General features: G+C 35.5%; 1 protein-coding gene across 2 annotated transcripts in view; it reads right to left on the bottom strand.

Annotated features, from left to right (window-relative positions):
• Nucleotides 1–26,211, bottom strand: part of LOC149566171 (ARM repeat superfamily protein) — a 97,239-nt gene that overhangs the window by 36,503 nt on the left and 34,525 nt on the right. For both annotated transcript variants that reach the window (XM_089819585.1, XM_089819587.1), the window contains exons 13-14: nucleotides 26,090–26,165; nucleotides 24,527–24,657 (exon numbers count right to left, since the gene is read on the bottom strand). In XM_089819585.1, the coding sequence (XP_089675711.1) occupies nucleotides 24,527–24,657; nucleotides 26,090–26,165 (207 nt within the window). The remainder of the gene's footprint in view (nucleotides 1–24,526; nucleotides 24,658–26,089; nucleotides 26,166–26,211) is intronic.

Below are 26,211 nucleotides of genomic sequence, written 5' to 3'. Positions count from 1 at the left end.
ATCCACCAGGATAGGCATCATCATGATTGGATTTGTGATTAGTCATATTAGGTCTTGGTCAGTTGTAGAGGGAAATGCATCAAGATGCTTTATAAATCTTGTTTCCATTTGTCCTATTTGACCCTTAGTTATGAGTTTTTTATTTAAGTTTGGTTGAATAAGGCAAAAAAAGGTCTAATTTATGGTTTTAAATATGTTCTTGAACTTATCTTAGTCATTTAATAAGGTTAGGAGTCGGGTTTTGTTGTTTGAAGCAAAACTGCACTTCTAAAAACTTTTAAAAGTTGCTTAGCAACTTTTTGACAAGAAGTTGCAAAACTTGCAAAACGACCTCCAATGGCCAAAATGTGGTTGTAGCCGTTGGAGGAAGGCTATATTAGGCATGTTTCATCTTTCTCAAGTCAGAGAGCACCATTATAATGAAGGACCTTTTGAAATCAATAAAATATACCCTATTTCTATGCAATTTATGGTGTAATTGCGATTGGTACGGATCTGTACTGATGTTCTGACACCTAGAAGTGACATGGTCTAATAGAGGGGAGAGTTGACATGCTGTTAGAGTTGGTTTGAAGTCATTTCATCAAGTAGGAAGTAAGTTGTGTTGATACTTGTAAAACTGGTCCGCCAAACCCTTGAAACTAGGGTATTCTTCAAAATAGGGCCATAACTTGACTTCCCACTAGTGGATTTGTACGGCCACTTGAGGGCTCAAGTTAGGATGATGACAAATCAGATTCCAAAAGCACAGACTCAGAGGATGGAGTTTGCTATTTTTCCTTCCTTGCCTTGGGCTAAATATCTCAATGTATTTAGCATCTAGCGAAAGTGTTTGAAGGATCAAATGATTAAGTGTTGATCTGGCTAAGTGATGGTGGATTTGGTGTAGTTTGGAGTCAGGCCAGTTGTTGGCAACAGCATTTCAATCCCATGAACCCATTTTAGAGTAGTTCATTAAGAAACCACACCTGATTAGGCCTATTAGGTTTGTGAGTCTTAGGATCATTCTAGAATGCTAAAATAAGGTCGGAGTCTAAAACCTTGTAGTCTATAAGAACTCCCAAAAGGGTATTAGAATCCATAATTCATTTACCAAGTCTTAAGAGAAATATTGAGTTGTTTGGGAATATCGGGTTTGGAGGCCTAATTGGGACTAGGCCTAAAAGAGCAATTTTCTAGTTTTGGAGAGTTGGTGATTGGTGAAGGAAAGTTCTTGTTGGATCTTACTAGGGATATCAAATTGACATTATAGACAAGGAGCGAGAGTTTCATAAACCTTTGTAACCACACTTTTGGTAATCAAGCAATTTCTCAAGGAATTGAGCAATATTGCAACCTTGTGAGAGAAACCATCTTTTGTTGCTATGTCTCTGCATCAAGTGGTATCAGAGTCAAGTTGATTTTGATTTAGGAGTATACATAGGACAAGATGGCTGAAGGTGAAGAAGGGGACAGGGAGATCCCTTTGAGGATGACCAATAGGGAATTGGCCAAGATAATAAAGGAGCCAATGGCAGAAAGTAGAGCAGTCAGGGCTAAGAATAGAGCCATGCGAAGAGAGGAGATAATGAAGAGTCAGAGGCAGAAGAAGTGGAAGAAGATCCACCTAGACTAGCAGACATGCCAGAAGATCAAAGGGCTATGCTTGCAGCCCGAGAGAGGGTAGGGAAGAAGGACCAAGGAGACCTACCTATGTTCCATAGCAAGTTGGAATCAGAGGAATGCATGAACTGGTTGGAGGCCCTTGAAAATCACTTTGAATTTGATGATGTACCAAGTTGAAGGGACCAGCCCTTGGTGGAACTTCCTGCAGAATGAGAGGGCAGAGGAAGAGAAGGCAGTCATATCAACTTGGAAGAGGATGAAGGAGGAGATCAAGAAGCAATTCATCCCAGAGGACTATGAGATCATGGTCCACAAGAAGCTGTAGAATCTGAAACAAAGAGACCTAGATGTAAGTACCTACACTCAAGAATCCCATTCCTTATCTTTTAAGGCAAAAACATATGAAAGTGAGAAACAGAAATTGGCTAGGTACATAAATGGTCATAAATACAGTATTCAAGATGAACTCACTCTATTGTCTGTGGATTTTGTTCATAAATGCTTTCAATTAGCCCTGAAAATTGAGGATAAACAAAAGAGAAAGGGAGATCAGAATAACAGCAGAAGAGGAAATAACTTCAGACAAAGGGGCAGATTTCAAAATAAGAACTTTAACAAAAACCAAGGAGAATCAAGTAGCTCAGACCAAGAGAGGGACAATCCACCAAGGAGCAACTCTAGAGGTGGCAGAGGTAACAATAGGGGGAGATTTGGAGGCAGAAATCAGAATATCTTCACAGGGAAATGCTTCTCCTGCAACCAAGTTGGTCACCAATCCTTTAGGTGTCTAAACAAGGCAAATACTCGTGGAAACAATCAAAGAGGTGATAGGAGGATCCAATTGACACAAGAGGCACAAGAAGATGACTGGCAGAGCACAACCTCCTACCATACCACACAATCAAGGTCTGTTGATCTAGAACAAGGTGAGTGCATAATGTTTAATAGGACTTTCTTAAAAGAACCAGTTAAGGAACCACAACAAAGGAAGTCTTTATTTAGGACTAACTGCAGGGTGAATGGGAAAGTATGCAAGGTTATTATAGACAGTAGGTCTACTGAAAGCCTAGCATCCACTGAGATGATTAAGAAACTTGGGCTCAAAATCATCTCTCACCCCACACCTTATAAAGTCTCTTGGTTAAACAAAGAGCAACAAAATGTGGTAGATGAACAATGTTGGGTAGATTTCCAAATAGGAAAAGACAGAGATAAGATTTTGTGTGAAGTTGTAGGTATGGATGCATGCCGTCTCCTTCTTGGAAGGCCTTGGCAGTTTGATGTGGATGCCCAACATGGGGTAAAAACAAATGTTTATACTTTGACCAAAGAAGTGATGTCCTATTGGTAGGAGAGAAGGAGTTCTTAAAAATCCTTAAGGAGAAGGATACACCCTGTTTTGCCATTGTGGTGAAACCAAAATCAGAACCTAGGTTGAAGGCGAAGAGTCAAGAACCCTTAAGGATGGTAGGACCAAAGGAAGTGCAGGAATTTCTGCAGCAGTAACAAGGAATAGTAGCAGATGAGAGATCAAATACCTTGCCACCCAAGAGAGAGAGATAAGTCATTGTATAGACTTGATCTCAGGTGCCACACTACCAAATAAAGCTGCCTATAAATTGACTCCAGAACGGAACACTGAGATTGCAAAACAAATTCAGAGATTACTAGAGAAGGGATTCATTAGGAAAAGAATAAGTCCTTGTGCAGTCCCAGCAGTGTTGGCTCCCAAGAAGGATGGTACATGGAGACTATGTATAGACTCTAGAGCCATTAACAGGATAACAACAACATACAGGTTCCCTATGCCTAGAATGGAGGACCTCATGGATTGCTTAGGTGGAGCAAGCTATTTCTCTAAGATTGATTTGAAGAGTGGTTACCACCAGATAAGAATAAGGGAAGGGGATGAATGGAAGACAGCCTTTAAGACCAATGAGGGCTTGTTTGAATGGGTAGTCATGCCTTTTGGCCTCTCAAATGCCCCTAGTACTTTCATGAGGCTAATGAATGAAGTCCTCAAACCCTTCAAAAACCTCTTTCTAGTAGTCTACTTGGATGATATCCTAATCTTCAGCAGAGATGGAAATGAACATTTGATCCACCTAGACATGGTGTTGAAAAGGTTACATGATGAACATCTAAAGATAAATTTGGAAAAATGCATGTTTTTGCAGGAAGAACTAATCTTTCTTGGTTTTGTTATATCTAAAGGGCACTTGAAGATGGATCCCTCAAAGGTGGAAGCTATTCTAAACTAGCCTTCTCCAAGAGCTGCAGTTGAGGTGAAAAGTTTTCATGCCCTAGCAAGATTTTATAGGAAATTTATAAGGGATTTTAGTGGAGTTTGTGCACCAATGATAAACACTATCAAAGTGAGGAGAAAATGTCAATTTGTGTGGACAGATGAAGCAAATAGGTATTTTGAATACCTCAAAACAAGGGTGGCCCAACAACCGATTCTAGTGTTACCAGATTTTCACAAAGTGTTCACAATTGAGTGTGATGCAAGTAAAAGCCATAGGAGATGTTTTAGGTCAGCAAGGCAGGCCTGTGGTCTTTTTCAGTGAAAAGTTGAATGAAGCTAAGCAAAAATACTCCACTTATGACTTAGAAATGTATGCTATGGTCCAATTACTCAAGAAATGGAGAGCCTACCTTTTGCCAAAGGAATTTGTTGTTTATACTGATAACCATGCTTTGAGCTTTTTGAATAGGTAGGAAAAGTTGAATCACAAGCATCTCAAATGGGTGGAGTACTTGCAGGCATTTACTTTCACCATCAAGCATAAAAATGGGGTGACTAACAAGGTAGCAGATGCCTTGAGTAGGAGAAATCTTACCATTCAAGAGATCCAATTGGAGAGTGTTGGCATTTCAGTACTTAAAGACATGTACCAAGAGGATGAAGATTTCAAAATTGCATATGAGGTTTGTCTAGAGCTTGGTGACAGGTATCACAATGAATACTCTGATTTTCTCATTCAAGAAGGTCTTCTTTTTAAAGGCAGTCAGTTATGTATCCCTAAATGCTCTTCGAGGGAGAATATAATAAAAGAAAAACACTTTGGCAGTCTATCAGGTCATTTTGGCCTAGATAAGACTATTGAACTAGTAAAGAGATTTTATTATTGACCTAAAATGCAGTCACGTGTTAAGAGATTTTGTGGAAAGTTGCACGTTATATCAAAGGGCTAAAGGAGTTCCTTCTAATGTAGGACTATATACACCTCTACCAATACCTTCTAAACCTTGGGACTCTGTAAGCATGGACTTTGTCTTGGGTCCACCCAAGACCAAAAATGGTTTTGATAGCATTTGTGTTGTTGTAAACAGATTTTCAAAAATGGCACACTTTTTGCCATGGAAGACCACTACTGATGCCTCAAGCATTGCAGGGTTGTTCTTCAAGGAGATTGTGAGACTCCATGGACACTTTTCAAAGACTTTGCGGAAAAGGCTAGGAACCAATCTTGCCATGTCTTCAACATACCATCCACAATCTAATGGTCAGACTGAGGTCACAAACAGATCACTTGGCAATTTGCTTAGATGTCTAACCAAGGATTATGGAGCATCATGGGACACTATACTGCCTCAAGTAGAGTTCTCAAATAATGACTCAACAAAAAGGAGAATTGTATGCAGTCCCTTCCAAATTGTCTATGGGACACAGCCTAGAGGAGTCCTTGAACTTAGAGAGGTGCAGAAAATCGGGCAGAAAAGTGCATTGGCTGATGATTTTGCTGAAGTCATGAAGGATATACATCAACAAATCAGGGAAAGACAAGCAGACCACTATGAAATACAAGCAAGCAGCAGATGTAAAAAGGAGACATGTGCAGTTCAAGGTGGGAGATTTGGTGATGGTAAATTTGAAGAAGAAAGACTTCCCAAGGGCAGATACACAAAGCTACATATGAAGAAGATTGGCCCATTAAAGATTTTGAAACAATGTGGCCCAAATGCATACAAAATAGATCTTCCACCTGATATTGCTCTCTCTCCCATTTTCAATGTTTTTGATATTTATGCCTATAAGTATATCAGTACTAATGATTGTGCTGCAGGACAAAGTGAAGTTGAATCTAAGGAAGCTCTCAAAGATTTGCCAATCCAAACCCCACCAAGCATTGAATGCAGTGTTGACAAGAGGATAAGCAAGCAAACAAGGAGGCGTGTATTATGAATACTTGGTAATGTGGCAAGGCAAAGCCTTGGTGGAAGCCACATGGATGACAAAGGATCAGATTGAAAAGACTGGAGCAAAGTTTTCCACCATTGCAACTCAAGAGACTTGAGTTCAATTGGCCAGAGGAGTATGGTGCAGGGCACCCATGCAAGGACAAAGAACAAAGGGTCTACATCTTCATCATCAACCAAGATTGGCATCGTCATGATTGGATTTGTGATTAGTCGTATTAGGTCTTGGTCACTTGTAAAGGGAAATGCATCAAGATGCTTTATAACTCTTGTCTACATTTGTCCTATTTGACCCTTAGGGATTTTTGCTTTAAGTTTGGTTGAATAAGGCCAAAAAAGGTCTAATTTATGGTTTTAAATGTGTTCTTAAACTTATCTTAGTCATTTAATAAGGTTAGGAGTCGGGTTTTGCTGTTTGAAGCAAAACTGCACTTTATTGCAAAAGTTGCTTAGCAACTTTTTGACAAGAAGTTGCAAAACTTGCAAAACGACCTCCAACAGCCAAAATGTGGTTGTAGCTGTTGGAGAAAGGTTATATTAGGCATGTTTTGTCTCTCTCAAGTTAGAAAGCACCATTGTACCGAAGGGCATTTTGAAATAAATAAAATATACCCTATTTCTGTGCAATCTATGTTGTAACTGCAATTGGTACGGATCTAAACGGATGTTCTAACACCTACAAGTGACATGGTTGGATAGAGGGGAGAGTTGACAAGTTGTTAGAGTTGGTTTGAAGTCATTTCAACAAGTAGGAAGTAAGTTGTGTTGATTTTTGTAAAACTAGTCTGCCAAACCCTTGAAACTAGGGTATTCTTCAAAATAGGGCCATAACTTGACTTCCCACTAGTGGATTTGTACGGCCACTTGAAAGGATCAAGTTAGGATGATGACAAATCAGATTCCAAAAGCACAGACTCAGAGGGTGGAGTTTTCTATTTTTCCTTCCTTGCCCTAGGTTAAATATCTCAATGTATTTAGCATCTAGCGAGTGTGTTTGAAGGATCAGATGACTAATAAGTGTTGATTTGGCTAAGTGATGGTGGATTTGGTGTAGTTTGAGGTCAAGGCACTTGCTGGCAATAGCATTTCAATCCCATGAACCCACTTTAGAGTAGTTCCTTAAGAAACCACATCTGGTTAGGCCTATAGGTTTGTGAGTCTTAGGATCATTCTGGAATGTTGAAGTAGGGTTGGAGTCTAAAACCTTGTAGTCTGTAAGAACTCTCAAAAAGGTATTAGAATCCATAATTCATTTACCAAGTCTTTTGGAGAAATATTGAGTTGTTTGGGAATTATCGGGTTTGGAGGCCTAATTGGGACTAGGCCTAAAAGAGCAATTTTCTAGTTTTAGAGAGTTGGTGATTTGGTGAAGGAAAGTTCTTGTTGGATCTTAGTAGGGATATCAAATTGACATTATAGACAAGGAGTGAGAATTTCATAAACTTTTGTAACCACACTTTTGGTAATCAAGCAATTTCTCAAGGAATTGAGCAATATTGCAACCTTGTGAGAGAAACCACCTTTTGCTACTATGTCTTTGCATCACAATCCAAGTTAGCAATTTTTTGTTTCAAAATATATGTTTATTGATTTATAATTTTATTAATTAGATGATCATTTATTTGATATCATTGTTTTTTTTTTTTTTTTATTATAAATTAATAAATAATATTTCAAAATTTTATTTAAATATTGAACTAGTTAAAATTTAGATTAGATTAATTATATTTTTTATTTTATATAAATTGGTTATTGTAAATAATATAAACTTTAAACAGTAAAAATTATACTAAATTACTAATTATTAAAAAAATTAAAATATATCGAATCTTTGGGAATCTTATAAAACTAGTTGTTGCAATATTAGCCGATATGAAGAGATGGAGCAGCTTGAAGTTAAAGAGGTCGATTCAAGTCGTGAATCTTCTTCCAGTGACGATTTAAGAGCAAACTACAAAAAAAAAAAAAAAAAATTCAACCATCATGAATAAAGAAGCGTATCAAAGAAACCAAAGATGACAGCCACAGAAATTAGAGTTTATGGCGAATTCCAAAGAACCTCTAGTTCGGAAAGCCAAAAAACCTAGCGACGAACAAGGTAGGGCAAGGAAGGACTTTGATCTCCACCCATCCTCTACTAAAAATCCAGCAAAAATCAACTTCGTTGTTAAAGCGTCAAATCCGTTTGCAATCCTGGATGAAACATACGGATTGGAACATCTAGACAAGCAACAAAACAATCACAAAGCGAAGTCAATCGCAGAAGTAAATCCAATAAACAATGAAGAAAGAGCAGGGCATCAAACATTGAAGACACCAAACGGCAATGTTAGCAGCCGATCCAAATGGTGCCCTAATCAAGTGTCTTTGGCTCCTTCTTCCCATGCCAAGATTTATTCTATTAAACATTCGCCTACAATTTAGATTGCAAATAGAGATCCCCGCCCGATTATCTTCTCAACATTTAGTCTAGATAGACAAATCCATTTTTTCAACCTCACCAAATATGCAATTTTTAATAAAAATACCCTTTTTGCTCAACAGACAAGCTTTCTAGCGGATCCCCTTGTGGATCCCGATTCCCTTCTCAAGAGTTACCCCCAGAAGATTGAGAACTCTAGCATCAATCCTCCCCCCTCCACCCCTAAAACATATATTCCACCACACAAAAGGATTGCGGACTCCAATCCCTAGCCCCATTCTGCTTTTCCACCCCTTTCTCCTTTTACCCCTATCCCAGCCAAACCTGAAGAAAAGATCATCATTATCAGCAATCAAGATAGCGAAAAACAATGGTAGGAGTGCTCAAATGTCAATGTATTTGCATTTTGGAACGAGCCTAGATTAGAAATGCTCAATCTTATTACTTGGCTTGAAGTTTTCTACAAAGATCAGGTAAGTATTTCTCACCATTTTGACAAATTGCTAAACATTCACTGTAGGGATAAGTTTATTAAAAAAGATTTCCTCTATGTATCTGATTGCTTCTTCAAAGGATATGCGATTAGATTCTTTGAGTGGTTTCCAAATTGTAAGGAAGATAATTTAGATTTCATGATTCCCACCTGGATCACCCTTCAATCCACACTACCAAAATTAATGCATATAGAAATTATTAGGAAAATAAGTTTTTCAATTGGAGACTTGATTGTATGAGATGACTCTTTTAATTTTTGTAATAACATTCAACTTTTAATTAAATGCAAAGCAAACACCTCGAAGATCAATCCCATTAAAGTAATTACCAACAGATCTCTCGATAAACTAAATTTTCAGAGATGGGAAGGCAAAATCTCAAAAATTATCAAACTAGATGATGAGAGGAAAATAACATTCAAAAAGCTTCAATCTACTACAGATCTCACTTCTACCTTCTACATGATGAATATTAGAAATCAAAGATTACAGCAAAAGAAATCCATTATGGAGATTAATAAGATAGAGTTTCATCAGAACACAGAAATGAAAGTAATTTTAGAAAAAGAGTTGGGAGAAATAAGAGGAGGTAAGCCAACTAAACCAATCCTGGTTTCAAAGGATACCAATTGCCCTCTACACACAACCAAGAAAGTTCAGGGATTAGATCTTAAGCATTATCAAGAGAACATAAAGGGAAAAACTCAAAATACAGAGCTGGAGAATCCCCCTTTATTAGTTAAGGATATAGGTTCTAGTAATATGACAGTCTTGAGGGAATCACAAGACACCAAGCCTAATAAGAAATTCCAGCCTAAGCAAGATGAGATAAACTGCAAAGAACCTAGTGGAAGATTCACTGAAACCAACCAAGCTATGGCCAACATAAGAAGACAGAATTCAGCAATCAGCAATAAAAAGTGTAAAACTAAATCAAAGTATGCGAAGAAGGGTAAAATTCCAAAAGGCCTAAAAAAAGAAAAGACATTTTCAGATGCTAAGCTTAGGAGACAGAATACAAAATCCTCCGGCAACGAAACTAATAGAATAGAAGAGATTGAAAATAGTCTACTATTCTCCACTAGGCCAATTTATGGAAGGAAACATGAAGACCCCACAGAAGCAGCCAAAAGAATCTATGAAGGACCACAGAATCTCTAATATCAAGGCAATAAACATGTTTACTAAATTTTGGCAAACTACTTCTGCAAGGATAGATTCTCCAGATCATAACCTATGTGAACATAAGGCAAAGGATAATGGACAGAGTGAGGCAAAAGGATTATTAATTCAAGATCTTCAGAATTTTTTAAATAAGGATATGGAAAAGATAGAAGATCAGGAAATGGTAGCGTTAAACGAAGCGGAGAAGGAATATTTGGAACTTTTATTTGAAGAATTGATCCAAGTATTCGATTATGAGAATCTAGACAAGAGCAACGAATCATAGAAGGAAGATCTTATGCAGCGAGTGTTAAATCTAGGTCGAGACAACTGTACTTATGAAGATCTAAAAAAGGACTTGAGGTTAATCGAGGAAGAAGAAAAGAACAGTCTAAACCTCAAAAGGCAAGAACATATATCACTAAAAGCACAAGGAGATGATCCTAATGAGTATAGTCCTACAGAAGCAAAAAACTACCAAATGGATAACCATTTAATCAAGGAAATCTTAGTAGAGGACAATCCGGTAACAATAGTATCTGAAATTACAGAAAGAGTAAATAATCAAACAAATTTGGAAAATTTGGGTTTATCTATGAACCAGGAAGGATTAAAGACTCCAAATTATGGTAAACTAAAATAGAAACGAGGACGAAAATCATTAAAAGAGTTAAGGGAGGCAGCAGGACAAGCAAAGGAACAAACTAAGATCATAGATATTCTACAAGGTGGGAAGGGGAAGAACCAAGGAACAATGAAAATCACTACATGGAATGCTAGGGGCCTAAACGCCCCTAGCAAAAAATGTTTATTAAAGCGTAATCTAACACTATTTGATATAGAGATTATATTAATCCAAGAAACTAAATTAAGCAAAGAAGGTCGTCCAAAGTTAGGCCAGAGATTAGGAAATTGGAAATTAGAATTCAAACCATCACAAGGAGCCTCAAGTGGATTGGGTATTATCTGGAACTTACGGACAATCAATATAGAAGACATAACCTCCTAGTTTCCAATACTAAAACCAATCTACAAATGATGATTATTAATGTTTATGGGCCAACACAGACAATAAACAAATTATCAATTCGGAGAGAGATCAGCACTTTCCTCAATACACTACAAAATGAGAACATCATTATTGGGGGAGACTTTAATGCAATATTAAGCAGGGAGGAAAAATATGGAGGGATAAAAACAATATCCAGAGCTACAGAAGAGTTCAAAGAATGGACAAAAAGGAATTCTCTCATTGACATTCCAACAAAAAACGGAGTGTATACATGGAATAATAGAAGACAAGATTTCAGTTACATAGCAGAAAAATTGGACAAATTTTTCTTTAAGGGAGATTTAAGCAAACTGAACAGAGAAATCAAGGCAGAAATTCTACCTATGGCAAGATCTGATCACTTCCCAGTTAAAATGGAGATCACGAAACAAATTAAGCCAAGCAAGAATCCTTTCAAATGTGAAAAGATGTGGTTTATGGACAAAAACTTTATGAACAATATTCAAAAATGGTGGCAAGAAGAACAATTTCAGGGATCCAAGATGTTTTGCTTTGTATCCAAACTAAAAAGCATAAAAGAAAAAATACTAAAATGGAATAATACACAATTTTAAAATATATTTAAAGAAAAGTTAGACATAGAAGAGAAACTGGAAAAACTAAACAAATAAGTTATCAAAAAAGGAATGAATAATGAAACCTATCAACTAGAAAAAAAATATCTACTAAAACAAGAAGAAATACTAGCTAAAGAAGAGGTATACTGGAAACAAAAATCTAGAGAAGATTGGTTGGCAAAAGGAGATTGCAACACGAAATTTTTTCACAACAGCACCCTCCTTCATAGAAATCATAACAACATTTCAAAAATTAAAAATATGCAAGGTGAATCGACAGAAAATCAAGACGATATAGAAAAAATCTTCATGGAATACTTTAAAAATATCCTTAATAATTATGATTCTTCTAATAGATTAGAACAAGAAGAAATGTTAAAAACTATACCTAAGGTGATTTCACCTGACGACAACATAATCCTCAATAAACCATTTACCTTGCAAGAAATTAAAATAGCTCTTTTTTATATTAATCCTAATAAATCACTTGGACCGAATGGATTTCAAACTTTGTTCTTCCAAAAATGTTGGGAGATAATAGGAGAAGATTTATGGAAAGCATTGGAAGTGTCAAGGAACGGAGGAACTCTATTAGCAGAAATCAACCACACCTTCTTGACTCTCATACCCAAGAAAAACAAGTGTTATTAACCATGAGATTTAAGACCTATTGCTTTATGCAATACAATCTATAAAATCTTCTCAAAAACTCTAGCAAATCGTTTAAAAAGCCTCCTGCCTAAATTAATATCAGAAGAACAAATACGATTTGTTCCTAGGAGATCTATCCTAGATGGTATTTCTATCATCCAAGAAACAATTCATTCAGCAATCAAAAACAATGAAGCATGTATGCTACTAAAATTAGATATTCAAAAAGCTTATAACAAAGTAGACTGGAGATTCCTTTGCAAAACTCGAAGCTTTTGATTTTTCGAAACAATGGATTAACATCATCTTTCAATGCATCTCCACCCCAAAAATCTCACTTCTCATCAATGGTACCCCAAAAGGTTTCTTTAATATATCTAGGGGGCTCAGACAAGGTGATCCTATTTCACCTTTCCTCTTTATCATCCTAGTAGAATCCTTTGGAAGAGCAATCAAATCTACAACTTCAAGATAAAATTTAAAGAGTAAAAGTCACTAAAAATGTGGAAAATACCACACACCAGCAATTCGTTGATGATACAATTTTAGCCAGAGCAAGCACTAAGAAAGAGGCGGATCATTTCAAAACAATCTTAAATAATTATACAAAAGCCTCTGGCCAAATAATCGATGCAAAAAAATCAGAAATATTTTTCTTAAATACTCTAGCAGACAGAGAAGACTATATATGCAATAAACTAGCATTTAAAAAGGGTATCTTCCCTTTCAAATACTTAGGAATTTATGTAGATAAAGGTAACAAAAAGAACCAAGGATGGGAGCAGACCTTGGAAAAAATAGATAACCAGACAAAAGCATGGAAAGGGAAATGGCTAACAAAGGCTGGGAAAACAACAAAAATCAAGGCCGTATTATCAGCTCTACCTATTTATCAACTCTCATGCTTACAACTACCTAAGAACATAAATCTAAAAATCAAAAAGAAATTAAGAGACTTCTTTTGGAATGGCCTAGAAGATAAAAAGAAGGCAACATTGATCAGCTAGGAAAAAATATGTAGGCCTAAAGAAGTAGAAGGATTAGGCATTAAAAACCTAGAATGGCAAAATGAAGCGTTAGGAGCAAAACAAGAATGGAGAATTTATCAAGACAAAGATAGCAAATGGGCTAGAATTCTATATAATAAATATTTCAATGCAACAGACAACACTTCATTATTTAGAACTACGAATCCTCCCAGAGGTTTGGCAGCATGAAATTTCATAATAAAGTGTCATCCCATCATAACTAAATATACGACATGGGATATTGGGAAAGGTGATAAAGCATTATTTTGGGAAGATTCTTGGAATGGGGGTCCCCCCCCCCCCACCTTGAGTCCGTTGTTGTAAACCTTAACACCAAAATTCACTTAAAAACTTTATGCTGCAACAAAGTTAAAGATTATATCAAAGAAACCCAAAGCATCACGGAAACCTCCTGGGAGTAGAAACCCCTAGTCAATTGTGGCCTAAACCAAACAAATCAAGAAACCCTTGAAAACATTTTGAAAGATTGGCCAATCATAGTTAAAAATATGGAAGATAGACTCATCTGGGCAGCATCTAAAGACGGAAATTACAAAGTAAAAGAAGGATATAAACAAATTACAAACTCGCAAAGATGGGAATCATTAAATATCCCGATGAATCTTTGTTGGGATCCAACAGGGCTTCCCAAAGCTAGCATCTTCCTATGGGCAGCTACCCAAAATAAAATCCTTACAACGGACAGAATTAGAAAATTGGGAATTGAAGGCCCATCAAGATGTATTCTCTGCAAGGAAGATTCTGAAACAGTAGAGCATCTACTATATCAATGCAAATTTGCAAAGGAATGTTGGATATGGCTCAAATCAAAACTCAATTGGACAGCCCCTCTTCCAGAAAAATGGCATGATCACTTAATAGGATGGCCAAAGACCTCAGACAAGAAAGTATATGGAAAACTCTAGAACATCACCCCAACAATACTAGTCTGGGAGAGATATGGAAGAGAGAAATTGGTGAATCTTCCAAGACAAAGAACTAAACTTTCTATCACTTTGCAACAAAATTGAGGCTACTATAGTCGAGGTAATAAATAGCGACATAAGGAAAAAGATGATAGAAGAAGGATCATTTTCAGAATGGGATGCAAAAATTAAAAAACACTGGAAACCCCTAATCAATCCACCCCTAATATATAAGAACAATAATGCAGCTAGAAAATAATGCAAATGGGAACCCACCACAGAAGGACTAGAAGAAACTGAATTTCGATGGGGCTTGTAGAGGCAACCCTGGCAAGGCAGGAATAGGGTGTATAATTAGGGAAGAATTAGGGAACTGGCTAGTAAAAATAGCAAAACCTCTCAGAATTGTTTCAAATAACATGGCAGAACTTGAAGCAGTAGAAGAAGGTCTAAAAATTTGTATCAATCTAAAAATCAAGAAAATTATAATCAAAGGTGACTCCCATATTATCCTAAACGTGCTTAGAAAAGGGGCAACTCCAAACTGGATATTAAACTCCCAGTTGGAAGCAACATTAACACTTTTGGAAGAATTTGAAGAAATTAGATTCTCTCATATATTTAGAGAAGGTAATGCTGAAGCTGATAATTTAGCAAATAGGGGCACAGATGGAGAACACTTACTAATTTTCAATCATAACTAATTCATAATTTTTTCAGCTTGGAAGTTCTCCGATGTATACTCTGTTAATATTAATTCAATATCCTTCCTTAGTTATTCTCTACTTGTTTAGCATCTGTTTTGGTATTGGCTTCTGGAAGGTTTTGTTTTTATGCAAGCTCAGGTGTCGTAAGTTGCTCTCACAGATTCTTAATTAACTTGACGAATGCTCGTTTCTCAATCGAATAGGGTTGGGCTCGGCCTTTTTGTTTAGTAACTTTTTTTTGTCTGTATATGGACACGAAATCTTGATATTTGAATAGATCAAAATGTACCCCATTTTTTAATCTTTTCTGTCACTCTTTGCTTACTCTCAGCTGGGTTTCATTAATTTAGACCTTATCTCATTAATTTAGATCTTATCACTACAATCAAGCATGCAATTCAGTTCTAGCTTGCTCACCCCTCACCCCGTAATCTTCAATATTTAAAACTAAAACTATGAAGGGTTTTTGTGGCATGTTTGGATCTCTCCATATCTATCACCCACAATAGCTATTAATTGCAAATCAAGTAATAAAATTAAACATCAAAAAAGAAAAGAAAAATAAGCATTACTTCAACATATTAAATCATATGTAGGACAAATACTTAAAATTCAGCTCGGAGACATTTCTATAACATTTTAGAGCATTTAGCTAATCCATTGGCAGTTGGGACTTCTCATTTTTATCCTTAGGTTTTGATAGCAACTTTTTCTCTTTTTAAATTAGTCCTAATCAGGCTTTAGCTTTTATCATTCTAATTTTATTTATGCTTAACCCTCTTGGCTATTAGTTGTTGTTGTTGTTCCTTTACCTTATCGACAACTTTCTAGTTTTCTCTCCATGGATGGTGCTTTCTCTAGCACACTTGGACCCTCTTCATAAGGTTTCCCGCTACTTTGAGCATTACGACATTAAGATGTACTTCTCTCACTGGGGAATGCCCTTTTTATTATATGTATAATATAGGACTTTGGTCTCAAGCTAGACTAGAGGTTTTCTTTCTCCGTTCTTTCCTACCAATGCTTGTCAGAACGAAGAATTTTTGTAATTTTTTGCTTATCTAATCTAATATAAGGCTCCGGCCATTTACCGATCAAAAATAATAATAAAATTAAAATATAAAATTGATAAACAGTATGAGTAAATAGTAGATTATTTTCTAATAATTAATTGTAATATTGTATTTATTCTTGTTCTATTATAATTTAAAATTAATAACAGTAAATACTAAAAATAGCAGTGTTACACCAGTATAGGGGTACTTTGGGATGTCGGGGCGAGTTTTCGAGACACTGGGAAAATGGGCCTCATTTTCGAGACGGCAAGGGGACAGCGACAAGGGGAGGACGGGCCAGAGAAGGTGTTGTATAGTATACATATAGAACTTGAAATGCTAGTTTTGAAATGAAGTTTCAGTAGTTCACTAGAACATACCAAATTAAAATACTTGAACATAGCAAAATTGCAGAATGAATTAGAACCATTGACATTCAACATAGTAACGTATTACATACCCAATAATAAAATTCAAAAATCAAAACTCAAATAGAAATTCAAGAACACATCCCAATGGCGACATGGTTGCAGAATGGCAAAGGTGGGGGTGCTTGGGTACTCAAGTACCCGATGCGGGGACGTCTCGGGGACGAGTACTTCAAGGTTTGGGAGGGGGGTGCGAGTCTCCAGGTTACACTGAAAAATAGTAAGTGTACAATATAAAATTTTATGAAGTTCATGAAATTAAAACTTTGTATATTGTATTTATTTAATACATGGACACGTTGAATGTATCCATTGCCATAAGCATATGACTTCAGGCATAAGCCTACTGAAATACTATCTTGTGAAGATTCCATGCAATGATATTACATGATGTAAAAAATGTTTGGAAGAGATTACAAGAGAGGTTTTGACAAGCCTACAAAAATATGCACAAAGTAAGGCAGAAAAAAGAGGACATTCAAGGTCATGGCAGCCCCAATGGGGACTTTTAGTTCTACAGGATCAAAAATAGGTGGAAAGGGTTCTTCTAGTTGGGCCTCGGATAAGAGGATCGGGAAGTACGAGTGGGTCTCTATCTGACTTTTGGGTTCCACGTAACACTCTTGGTGCTCAACTTGGCTTGCTAGGCACTGCATGGAACAAAGAGATGCATGAGAAGACAAAGGTGGCAATTACAAGCTTTTGGATCTCCAATGATATTCCCTTCAATGCTTTATGTAGTTCATATTGCAATCAAGTGGTCACTTCAATTTCTTTGTCTAGTAAGGGGTTCAAGCCCCCAAATCCCTATGAGGTGAGTGGATCGTTGTTAGATGATGAGGTAAGAAACACTCATCAGCTTGTGCAAGAGCAAAGAAAATTTTGGGAGCAGAAAGGTTGCACTATTATATCTAATGAGTGGACAAATAGCAGGAATAGGATGCTCATCAACTTTATAGTTGCTTCAGGAGGCAATTGGTATTTCTAAAATCAGTAATAGGAGTGGGAGTGGCTAATGTCATCCAAATTGTGACTAATAAAACAATTGCGTATGTGGCAGCCAGTAGACTTATGATGGAGAGATATCCTACATTATTTTGGAGCCCTTGTGTTGCCCATTGTCTTGACTTGCTTTATTCAAAAGCGCTTGAATGACTTAGTTTATGTGAAGTGCAACCTTCTCTTGCATGAGAAGAAGGTGAAAGGGTAAGCTTCATATGAAGCACTAGACTTGGATGACATTGATCCATATTCAGCAGATCAGATTGCTCCTCCTGACGATGAGGATGCGAATGCAGATGTGGGTGAACTTTTATTGACAGATGAGCAGCTAGCACATGAGGAGGAACATGAGCTTGGTCAACCATTAGAGGCTTTTTGAGAGAGAAGCAGATGACTAGGATGCAGATGTGGTAGCACATGAGGAGGAACATGAGCTTGGTCATTCATCAGAGGCTTTTGTCAAGCATGAGGCACCTATTAAGGCACCTGTTGAGTACTTCAACACCACCCACCCAGTAGCAACGATCTCTTTTGAGTTTTATTCGTAGACGCAATTTATGATTACTACTATTAGTTTTCATTGATACTGAAACTTGAACTTAATATGTATTCAAAAGTAGTAGTTTCATGAAGTTTGACTTCTATGTATTGAACTTATTTATATTCAGATGTTGTACTTTTTTTTGGTATATGATTCTAGCACTATGTTAATCTACTATGTTCTACTTGCTATAAATTATCGTTTAACTAAAAATTTTGATTGATAAATGGTGGATATCTCAAATTATTATATATTCTACAAATTTGGTGTATATATGCATTTTTTAGAATATTTTAAGATATTGTATATTTCCAAATGTTCCATAAAAGTGCCAAATTTTTTTGCCGAGTTTTTGCCAATTCAAAGTTTTTCAAAAAATTTGAGTCGGTCAAGATGTTGCCAATATCGAATTTTTAAACTATGATTTGAACCGTTAGAAGTTTAGAACACAACCAATAATATACAAGTTAGGTCTCACTTAAATTAGTTTGAGTCATTTTGACTGCGATTAAATTGCTTCATCTCTGATGTCTCAATTTCTCTATTAAGTGTGAATATGGACTATTTGGAATGTTAACTGGGTGTTCCTCCATTCCTCATTTGTCCTTTTCCACTACTTGTTTATGACTTCTACATTTGCAATTAGATATGATACCATGTTATTTTTCTTAGGACTGCTACAGATGTAATATCACTACCATAATGTCTGGTAGGTACTTTCCAAATGGCAGCATCCTCTTGTATATGTACGAGGAATAAACCAAGAGAAGAGACATGTCCCTTCATGAGACATGTCTGTTCATCAATATAATTAATATAATGGCAAACTTAATTTTATATATATATATATATATATATATATATATATATATATATATATATATATATATATATATATATATATATATATATATATATATATATATATATATATATATATATTTCTCTTTGATCTCACAGGTTTATCCTTCTAAAGCTACCAAAACATCAATAATATTAACCTAAAAATGAATTAGAATACTTATAACAGCATAAAGACAACCCTAGATGAAAACCCTAGCAAAAGATTAAAAGAGAGCTTGAAAGTGTCTGCATCCCAACGAATTTGGCATGTGCTAAATTAAAGTCTATCTCATAAATGATAAATGTGCTCCTAAGTTTAGGTAAAGAGAAAAAAGTAATACAAGACCTAATTAGATAATTAGTTAGATATGTCTTAACTACTCCAACATGTCTAATACAATGAGTTCATAGGAAATTTTTGGTAAACCTGCAACAAAAGGATGAGGCAAATATATGTGATTGAGCCCTTGTTTAAAAGCTATACAAGAAAGGAATCCACTGGAATTCCCTCTAGCATGCTAATCTCAATCAAAAGAAATTGTTGGTGAGCTTTTGATGAAATCGTATCCTAGGAAAGATTACAATAAACAAGAAAGTCATGACAAAGAGAAGAAGGCAAATCATAGATGTCACTACTAAAGGGAACTAATATTAGTTGATAAAATTGTTGAGCACCATCGCGAAAGAAAATAATGACCTTGAAAAAACCACAAAAGGTTAAAAAAGTTGTTGAAAAGGAATGTAGATAGGTCAATCTAGAATCAATTGTAGAGGGTAATTTTACAAACAACAAAACACAAAGATCAACAAAATAAGGAAGAAGCGAATGAGGGAAACAAATAAATTCTACAATATTTGATTAAGTGCAAAGACTAAGAGGATGAAAAATAGATTCTAGGTCACCAAACAAGATCTATGCAAAAAAAGAAATCTTTGGTGATTGCCACCCATGATCTAAAGGCACAACCAAAAGCACAATAACATAAGACAATCAATATGAACAAAGAAAGTATATTGCTAACAAATTGCATGTGGGCAAGGATGGGCATTCATTTGTGTGGCCAAGAATGCAAGCTAGGTGCATAGGAATTTGTGCAAATAACAACTTGAGTATTTCAAAGAGTGACATTTTACCAAAATTGGATTCTCTAGAGGTAATTAGATGCAGAAATTACTTGAGGTGAACATGTAATTGGGTTCGAAGAATGTAATTCCATATGTTGGGAAATGGATGGAATATGTATTGACTTGAAAACATGAAAGGTGAAAGGATGTGGATGCACTTGCATTATTAAATAAGATTCTTCAACTTTCTTCCAAAAAAAAAACAAGCAAACAAACAAACAAGAAAACTAAGTACAAAACAAAAACATACCTCTCACTATTAGCTTAGACATGACAAACTACAAGATGTTCTTCTACATGCAATTTCGTTTTTAGAATTTGGAGGATTTTCAATCATTTCAAATGAGAAGATTTCATCCTATTTAAAGGAAAAATGCAAAAGATATAACATGCCTTTGAACAAATGGACAAAGATGAGGCATATAATGCAACATAATAGCAAAGTTAGCAAAAACACAAGCAAAGTTGAAATCTTCTACTTGCTTGGAGCTCAATGAGCCAAATGTGGAGGGAAAAGAAGTTGAAATGAAAGAGTGTTCTCCGAAATTGGACTCTCCAAGTGTATTTGCATGAAACAAGTCAATAGCTTTTGACCATTTCAAAGTTGCAAATAGAGGTCAAATGCATGGACATTTTTGCATGTGGAAGGCAAAATGCAAGTTAGAAAACCCTTGTAAAGCAAAACATTTTTGCTTGGAATGCCCTTCTTATGCATTTACATGAAACGTTTTTAATGTTCTTGACAAAAAAACGTGGTTACCATATGCATTAAAATGCATTTCCTTGCAAAAATGTATCATGGAAATGCAAATTTCTGGGTGACTTTGGTCAAAATGTACCCTTGGAATGCATGTGCTTGATGCATTTTTAGAAGGAAACGCCCAAAAATGTGTTCTTCAAAGGCATTTGTATGAGTTTTTTATGCATGGTCGGACTCTAAACATGCATTTGCATGTTTTATTTCGCCTTTTTGGCTGGAAATGCATAGTTGGACTCTCAAGATGCAAAGACACAAGTTATTTTGTCATGAAATGTCAATGTTTTGCTTGGTCGAACTCTTGGGATGCAATAACATACGTTATTTTCTCTTGCATTTACAAGTTAAAGCCAAACACATTCCTCCCAATGCAAAATTGCACTCTCTAGGTGCATTTGCATATGTTATTTTTCCTTCTAAGTGCAAATCACACTCTAGAGGAGGCATTGGTTGTCATGTTGGAGAGAGAATGCATGGGCTGGATGCAAATTGCACTCTCCAAGCTACATTGCATGCAAAAAATGTCATGTACTTGGACGTTTCTGGCTTTAGAGTGCAAAACAGGGTCTTGGAGGGTGATTACATGAGTTTGTAGTGCAAAATCGGACTCTCCAAGGTACATTACATGTAACATTCATTGGCTGGAAGTGCATTTTACATGCAAATCGAACTCTTGGAAGCTCATTGCATGTTTTAACATGTCAAACAAATGTATTTTTGAGCCAAAACTGGACTCTACATATGCATTTGTGTAAACATGTAAAATGACATGTTATTGAGTTTGCACAACTTAAATGACCAACTAAGCATATGACTAATTGATTTTTGAGTTAATATTACTTAAAGGGGTCAAAAATAATATTTATACTATATAGTTTATATATGATGCGAAAATATTATTTTAAACATAATATTTCACATAGATGTTTTAAAATAAAACATTAAGTAAAACTCAACATTAAATTAAAACTATGTAGTGACAAAATCACTTAAGTGAAAAATTAAAAAGCAACTCAACATGAAAATATAACATAAAGTGCACTATAGTCAATTAAGTGATAGAGTAACTTAAAAACATAACATATAGTCGATTTATGTTATATTTTTCAAAAAGTGAACCTCAACTATGAAGTATAACATTCATATTTTAAATATGCGATTGCATCTAGAGAGTCCACTCACTTAACTTTATGAAGAGTTTGTAGTTTGCATTCTGATTTATATTTTGCTATCGCTGCTGGTGCTAAGCAGCTATCTTAGATCTAGTTTGATGCATACATCTGATTATTAATTTATTTAAATAAATCATATTTGGAGAGTCTTTGGTGCATTTTGGTGTTATAGTGTTAAAGACTAATTATCATTGTATGCAGAGGTTTGTAACAAATGGTGCAAAGTTGTTTTATCATTTTCAGAACTGATTTAAAAAGTTAAAAGCATAGTTTGCAAACTCTACAAGTACTCCCCATGTTGCCAAGTACTCTCTCTTTGTTTCTGCTGGGTGAATACTCAACTTTAACTCTCGTGTTTTTATAGACACATAAAACCATGGGTAAAAATGTCGATGAAAGTAAAACTCTAGTTAAAATGTGTTTTTTGCATGCTATTTTTGCAATAAACCATGCATTTTCTCTTTCAAGGTGTCAATTTTAAATTGAATACATTTTGTGATTAATTTTTACAACAACATCTCTCAAAGAGATTTTAAGTTTTACTTCTTTCTTAGTTGCTGAGTTTATGCCAAGTTTTCATCGAGATTTCTCCGTTGAGAAGTTTGGGCTTGCCAAGTTCTCTCCAAATCTGAGTCTGCAAACTATGGTTAAGATTTCAAAAAGCTATTATTATAGAGCAAGGAAACCACTACACTGAAAGCTCATAAAAATGATGCTGTCAATTGGCACAAGGAGTGGGCAATCATGGCAACTACTATGTCAAAAGACCAAACTAATGATGAATGGAAGCTGCAAGCATTAAGATAGGGGCTTTCATCCCACCAAAATGCCAAGACAGACCAACCATCTCGTGGACATGTAGCTCTTAGCCCCACCATCTTGTGTGAGTATATGTTTGCCAACAAAACAGAAAAACATCTACTGAGGCTTGGCCAACATACAGGGTTCATCCAGCACAGATATTACATAATATATTTTCAACCTATCAATATTATGAGCCTAAAATAACATGCATAGAGACACCACATGAAGTTGGGGACTTTAGTATACTCGGCACAACTCCATCTTGCTCCTACTACAGATTTTAAAGTTTAAACGGCAACATAATTCTTTCATAGGCAGCCATCTATTTATCAAGCTTGCACTAATAGAGGAAATAGAGAGTCCATAGACACACCAATACTGGAACTCAATAGGTACGTTCATAAAATTTTGCATATGATGCAAACAAACTATAAGAAAACGTCATTCCTATGTTTATAAAAAATTTAATGTGATGCAAACAAACTATGAGAATTTCTCTAACCAATGAGAACTCTATTAGACCTCGTAAACTGTGTATGGACAGAAGAGGAAGGTAAACTAGGAGAGTTCTTGAGTAAATATTAAAGGAAGTCCTCAATGGACTGTTCTCACTAATCAAGGTTTAAGGAATGTTGAAAGAAATGATCATGATGGGAAATATTCATCTTCTACATAAGTATTGAGCAACTTGTTAGTGAATGGGTATCAATTGCAAAGGTTGCAACTCTTTCTCTTGGAACGAGGATACATGGGTACAATAGCAAAGGGCTTTCATCTCGTGCTTGGGAAAACAAACTGCATAGTAAATAATTGTTTGGATTGGCAATACTTGTTGCTCTACAAGTTGGTGGGGCGCCCATGAAATTTTTGTTAAGGTAGTACAAGTGGCTAAAGAATACTCTGAGGTAGCATGACCCAACAACTATTCAGCGGTAGCAATGTAGTACAGAGTTTGGCATAACTAAGACAGTTGGAGAAGCGTCAACTACTGCAAAGTTTCCAGTTCCTGATTCTATCTGAGTAGCACAATGGAAGCAAACTACATCATGATGAGGATCAAAGGTTGGGAATATAAATCTCTAAGTTTATATGGGATCTTGGTAATTATGTATAGCATCCTGATATGCAATTGCTTGAAGATGAGCAACCATGGGATGGATCTACTGTACTGTTCCTTCTTCAATGTAGCCACACTTCAAGCAACTGCAGGCAGCAAGTGGTAGTTATGATTTGTTATTGATGCGAACCACAGTAGGGTTAAAACTGACCTGCTAGCATAACATTGAAACACATTGCAAAACTTTGACACTTATTTTGAGGTTATTTTACAATATATAACAGAATTCAATATGTTGCATTTTGGTTATCTATTGCTCTATGTTTAAACGTTATATATTTTTCACAGATAAGCACATATGTCTACTCATACTAAACTTTCCAAAATATCCTAGAGCCTCATCAGCACTAATGTGGTTGATCAAAATATGAGTTGCAAAATTATTTAAGAGTTGGTTCTTTTATCATATGTAAACTTAAATATCGTTAGAAATGCCTGTGACTGTGACATGAGAACAGTAAGCATCTAAGGTTTGGAAACAAACTACTCATGAAACATGGGTCAATGAGTTTGACTGAAAAACTACACAGCTAAATCCTGATAGCAATATCACAACAAACCAAAATGTTAAAAAATGTCACATTACTCTTGATTTCGTATAATTCTAAGTGCAGAAAAATCATCTATTATTCAAAGCACTACTACAAATTCAACAGCCTAATTTTATACAGTAGTTAAAATAAGTTCCTCTGTGGAATTATACAGAGGGCTCTGGAAAGTGTTGTTTAAAATGAACAAGTTTAGCCTCGGAAATTCAAAAAACTATTCTAAAACTTTTATCTCAAACCTAAAAGCTATAATAACACTCCAGCCAAGTAAACAAAAAAGAACAAGTTATGTAAAGACATTGCACCTTCCACCAATTTAGGTTACCAGCAGCTTTTGCCTCAGTTGCCTCTCCAATACGCTTTTTTACAGCATCTACTATAGATTGAATGCCAACAAACTCATATGCACCAATCAGTTCCTCCAACAAGAGAACACCTGATATCAAAATTGTTCAGATATTGATTAAGATGATATGAACCAAACTGTTCAAGAAAACATAAGCCGTTTTAAATCCAAAGATCTTGTCAAATTTATGCATAGTTTTATAAATGAATTTCCCAATTTTTTTAAGGATTTAAAAGCACCTTCCACATTTTTTTTAAAGTATGTTCCTAACATAAAATGATTCACATAAAATTGTTCAAAAGCTGACTAATCATTTTCTAGATCAACCACCTTAAAAAGATGGTGATCTGGATGTTCTTTAGGATAGTTGAATTCAAAAATCATATATTATGCTAACATGTTCAATTTCTTATAAAAAATGACAATGCTGAAGAGAGAGAAAAGTTGTTTCACATAAGTAGGAAACATACCACAATGGAAATGAATACCATGCAAACACTCAGTATTTATCCTAGAAAGCCTCAAAGAGAGAGAAACCAGGTTTTATGGTGGCAAACCCCTACCACCATATTAATTGCAGAGAATCACCAAGTATATCATGTTGTTTGCATGCAAACTACTCCTTGCTCCTTTAATGGCATTCAAAATCGTCTAAGCCTCAAAAATTCATTATGGACAGCTAAATTCTTCTTTCTTTGATCAATACAACTTTGCTTGAATCTTCCTATATATTTTGAAAATTAATTGCTCTATTTATACAAATTTTATAGCAATAACATTCTTCCTGGCCCTAAAAGAATTCCCATGAATGTTGGAAATCAAAAAGGCATTTGTTCATTTCGAAGTTCTGAGTTAGATAGTCAAATGACACAAGCACAGTTGCAGAACAGTCCTCTATGTTTTCTACACAAACTATTATGTTCTCTGTCCAAAGTCAAAATACATTAGTCTTTATGCCCCCATTAACTTTAAAAACACAAATAGATTTTTAACTGCTTTATCTCAGATGTTTGATTGATTATTGCATTAATTACTGCACAATTCGCCCTTTCTAAAATCATTAAGCCAATCCAGCCAATGATCATTAAATCATTACTCTAACCTCAGCAAGCATGTAAGGCAAATGAGAAAAGAATAGCATATCACCATGAACCTACGCACCAATGCATACCATCACACATTATTAGCTTCAAAAATGTGTGCCTAGAATATACTTCTTAGAGTTCTACAATAGAAAACCTGCATCTTTCCTTGTAGTTGGGATGTCTTTTAAAGCATATTATGCATTCAGTTAGCTATGTCTGGAAAATTCCAGACACAAATCTGTGAAGGAATTGGATCAAATAAGATTTTTAAAAACATATATTTTGACTACGAAGCATTACTGAGAAGCATTAAAGAACTATTCTACCAAAGGAACTCTGAGACCAGACAAAAAGATAACTGATGTTTTAGGGAGGAAAACATAAAAAACAGGGTCTGATAAGAAATCAAAACAATAACAAGAATAATTATAACTCACCAGAAATACGACAACTGTACATAACATCATCTTCATCAGCAACGTATTGGTTAACATCTGACAACCAAGTTTGTACCTGGAGTATAATTTAATAATTATAGTAAACCATAAAAAAATTGCAC

The sequence above is a fragment of the Cupressus sempervirens genome, chromosome 3 (assembly GCF_028749045.1).
Source record: "Cupressus sempervirens isolate cs-2001-9-10 chromosome 3, ASM2874904v1, whole genome shotgun sequence".
Classification (NCBI taxonomy): Eukaryota; Viridiplantae; Streptophyta; class Pinopsida; order Cupressales; family Cupressaceae; genus Cupressus; species Cupressus sempervirens.
This window is presented reverse-complemented; position numbering and strand designations above follow the sequence as displayed.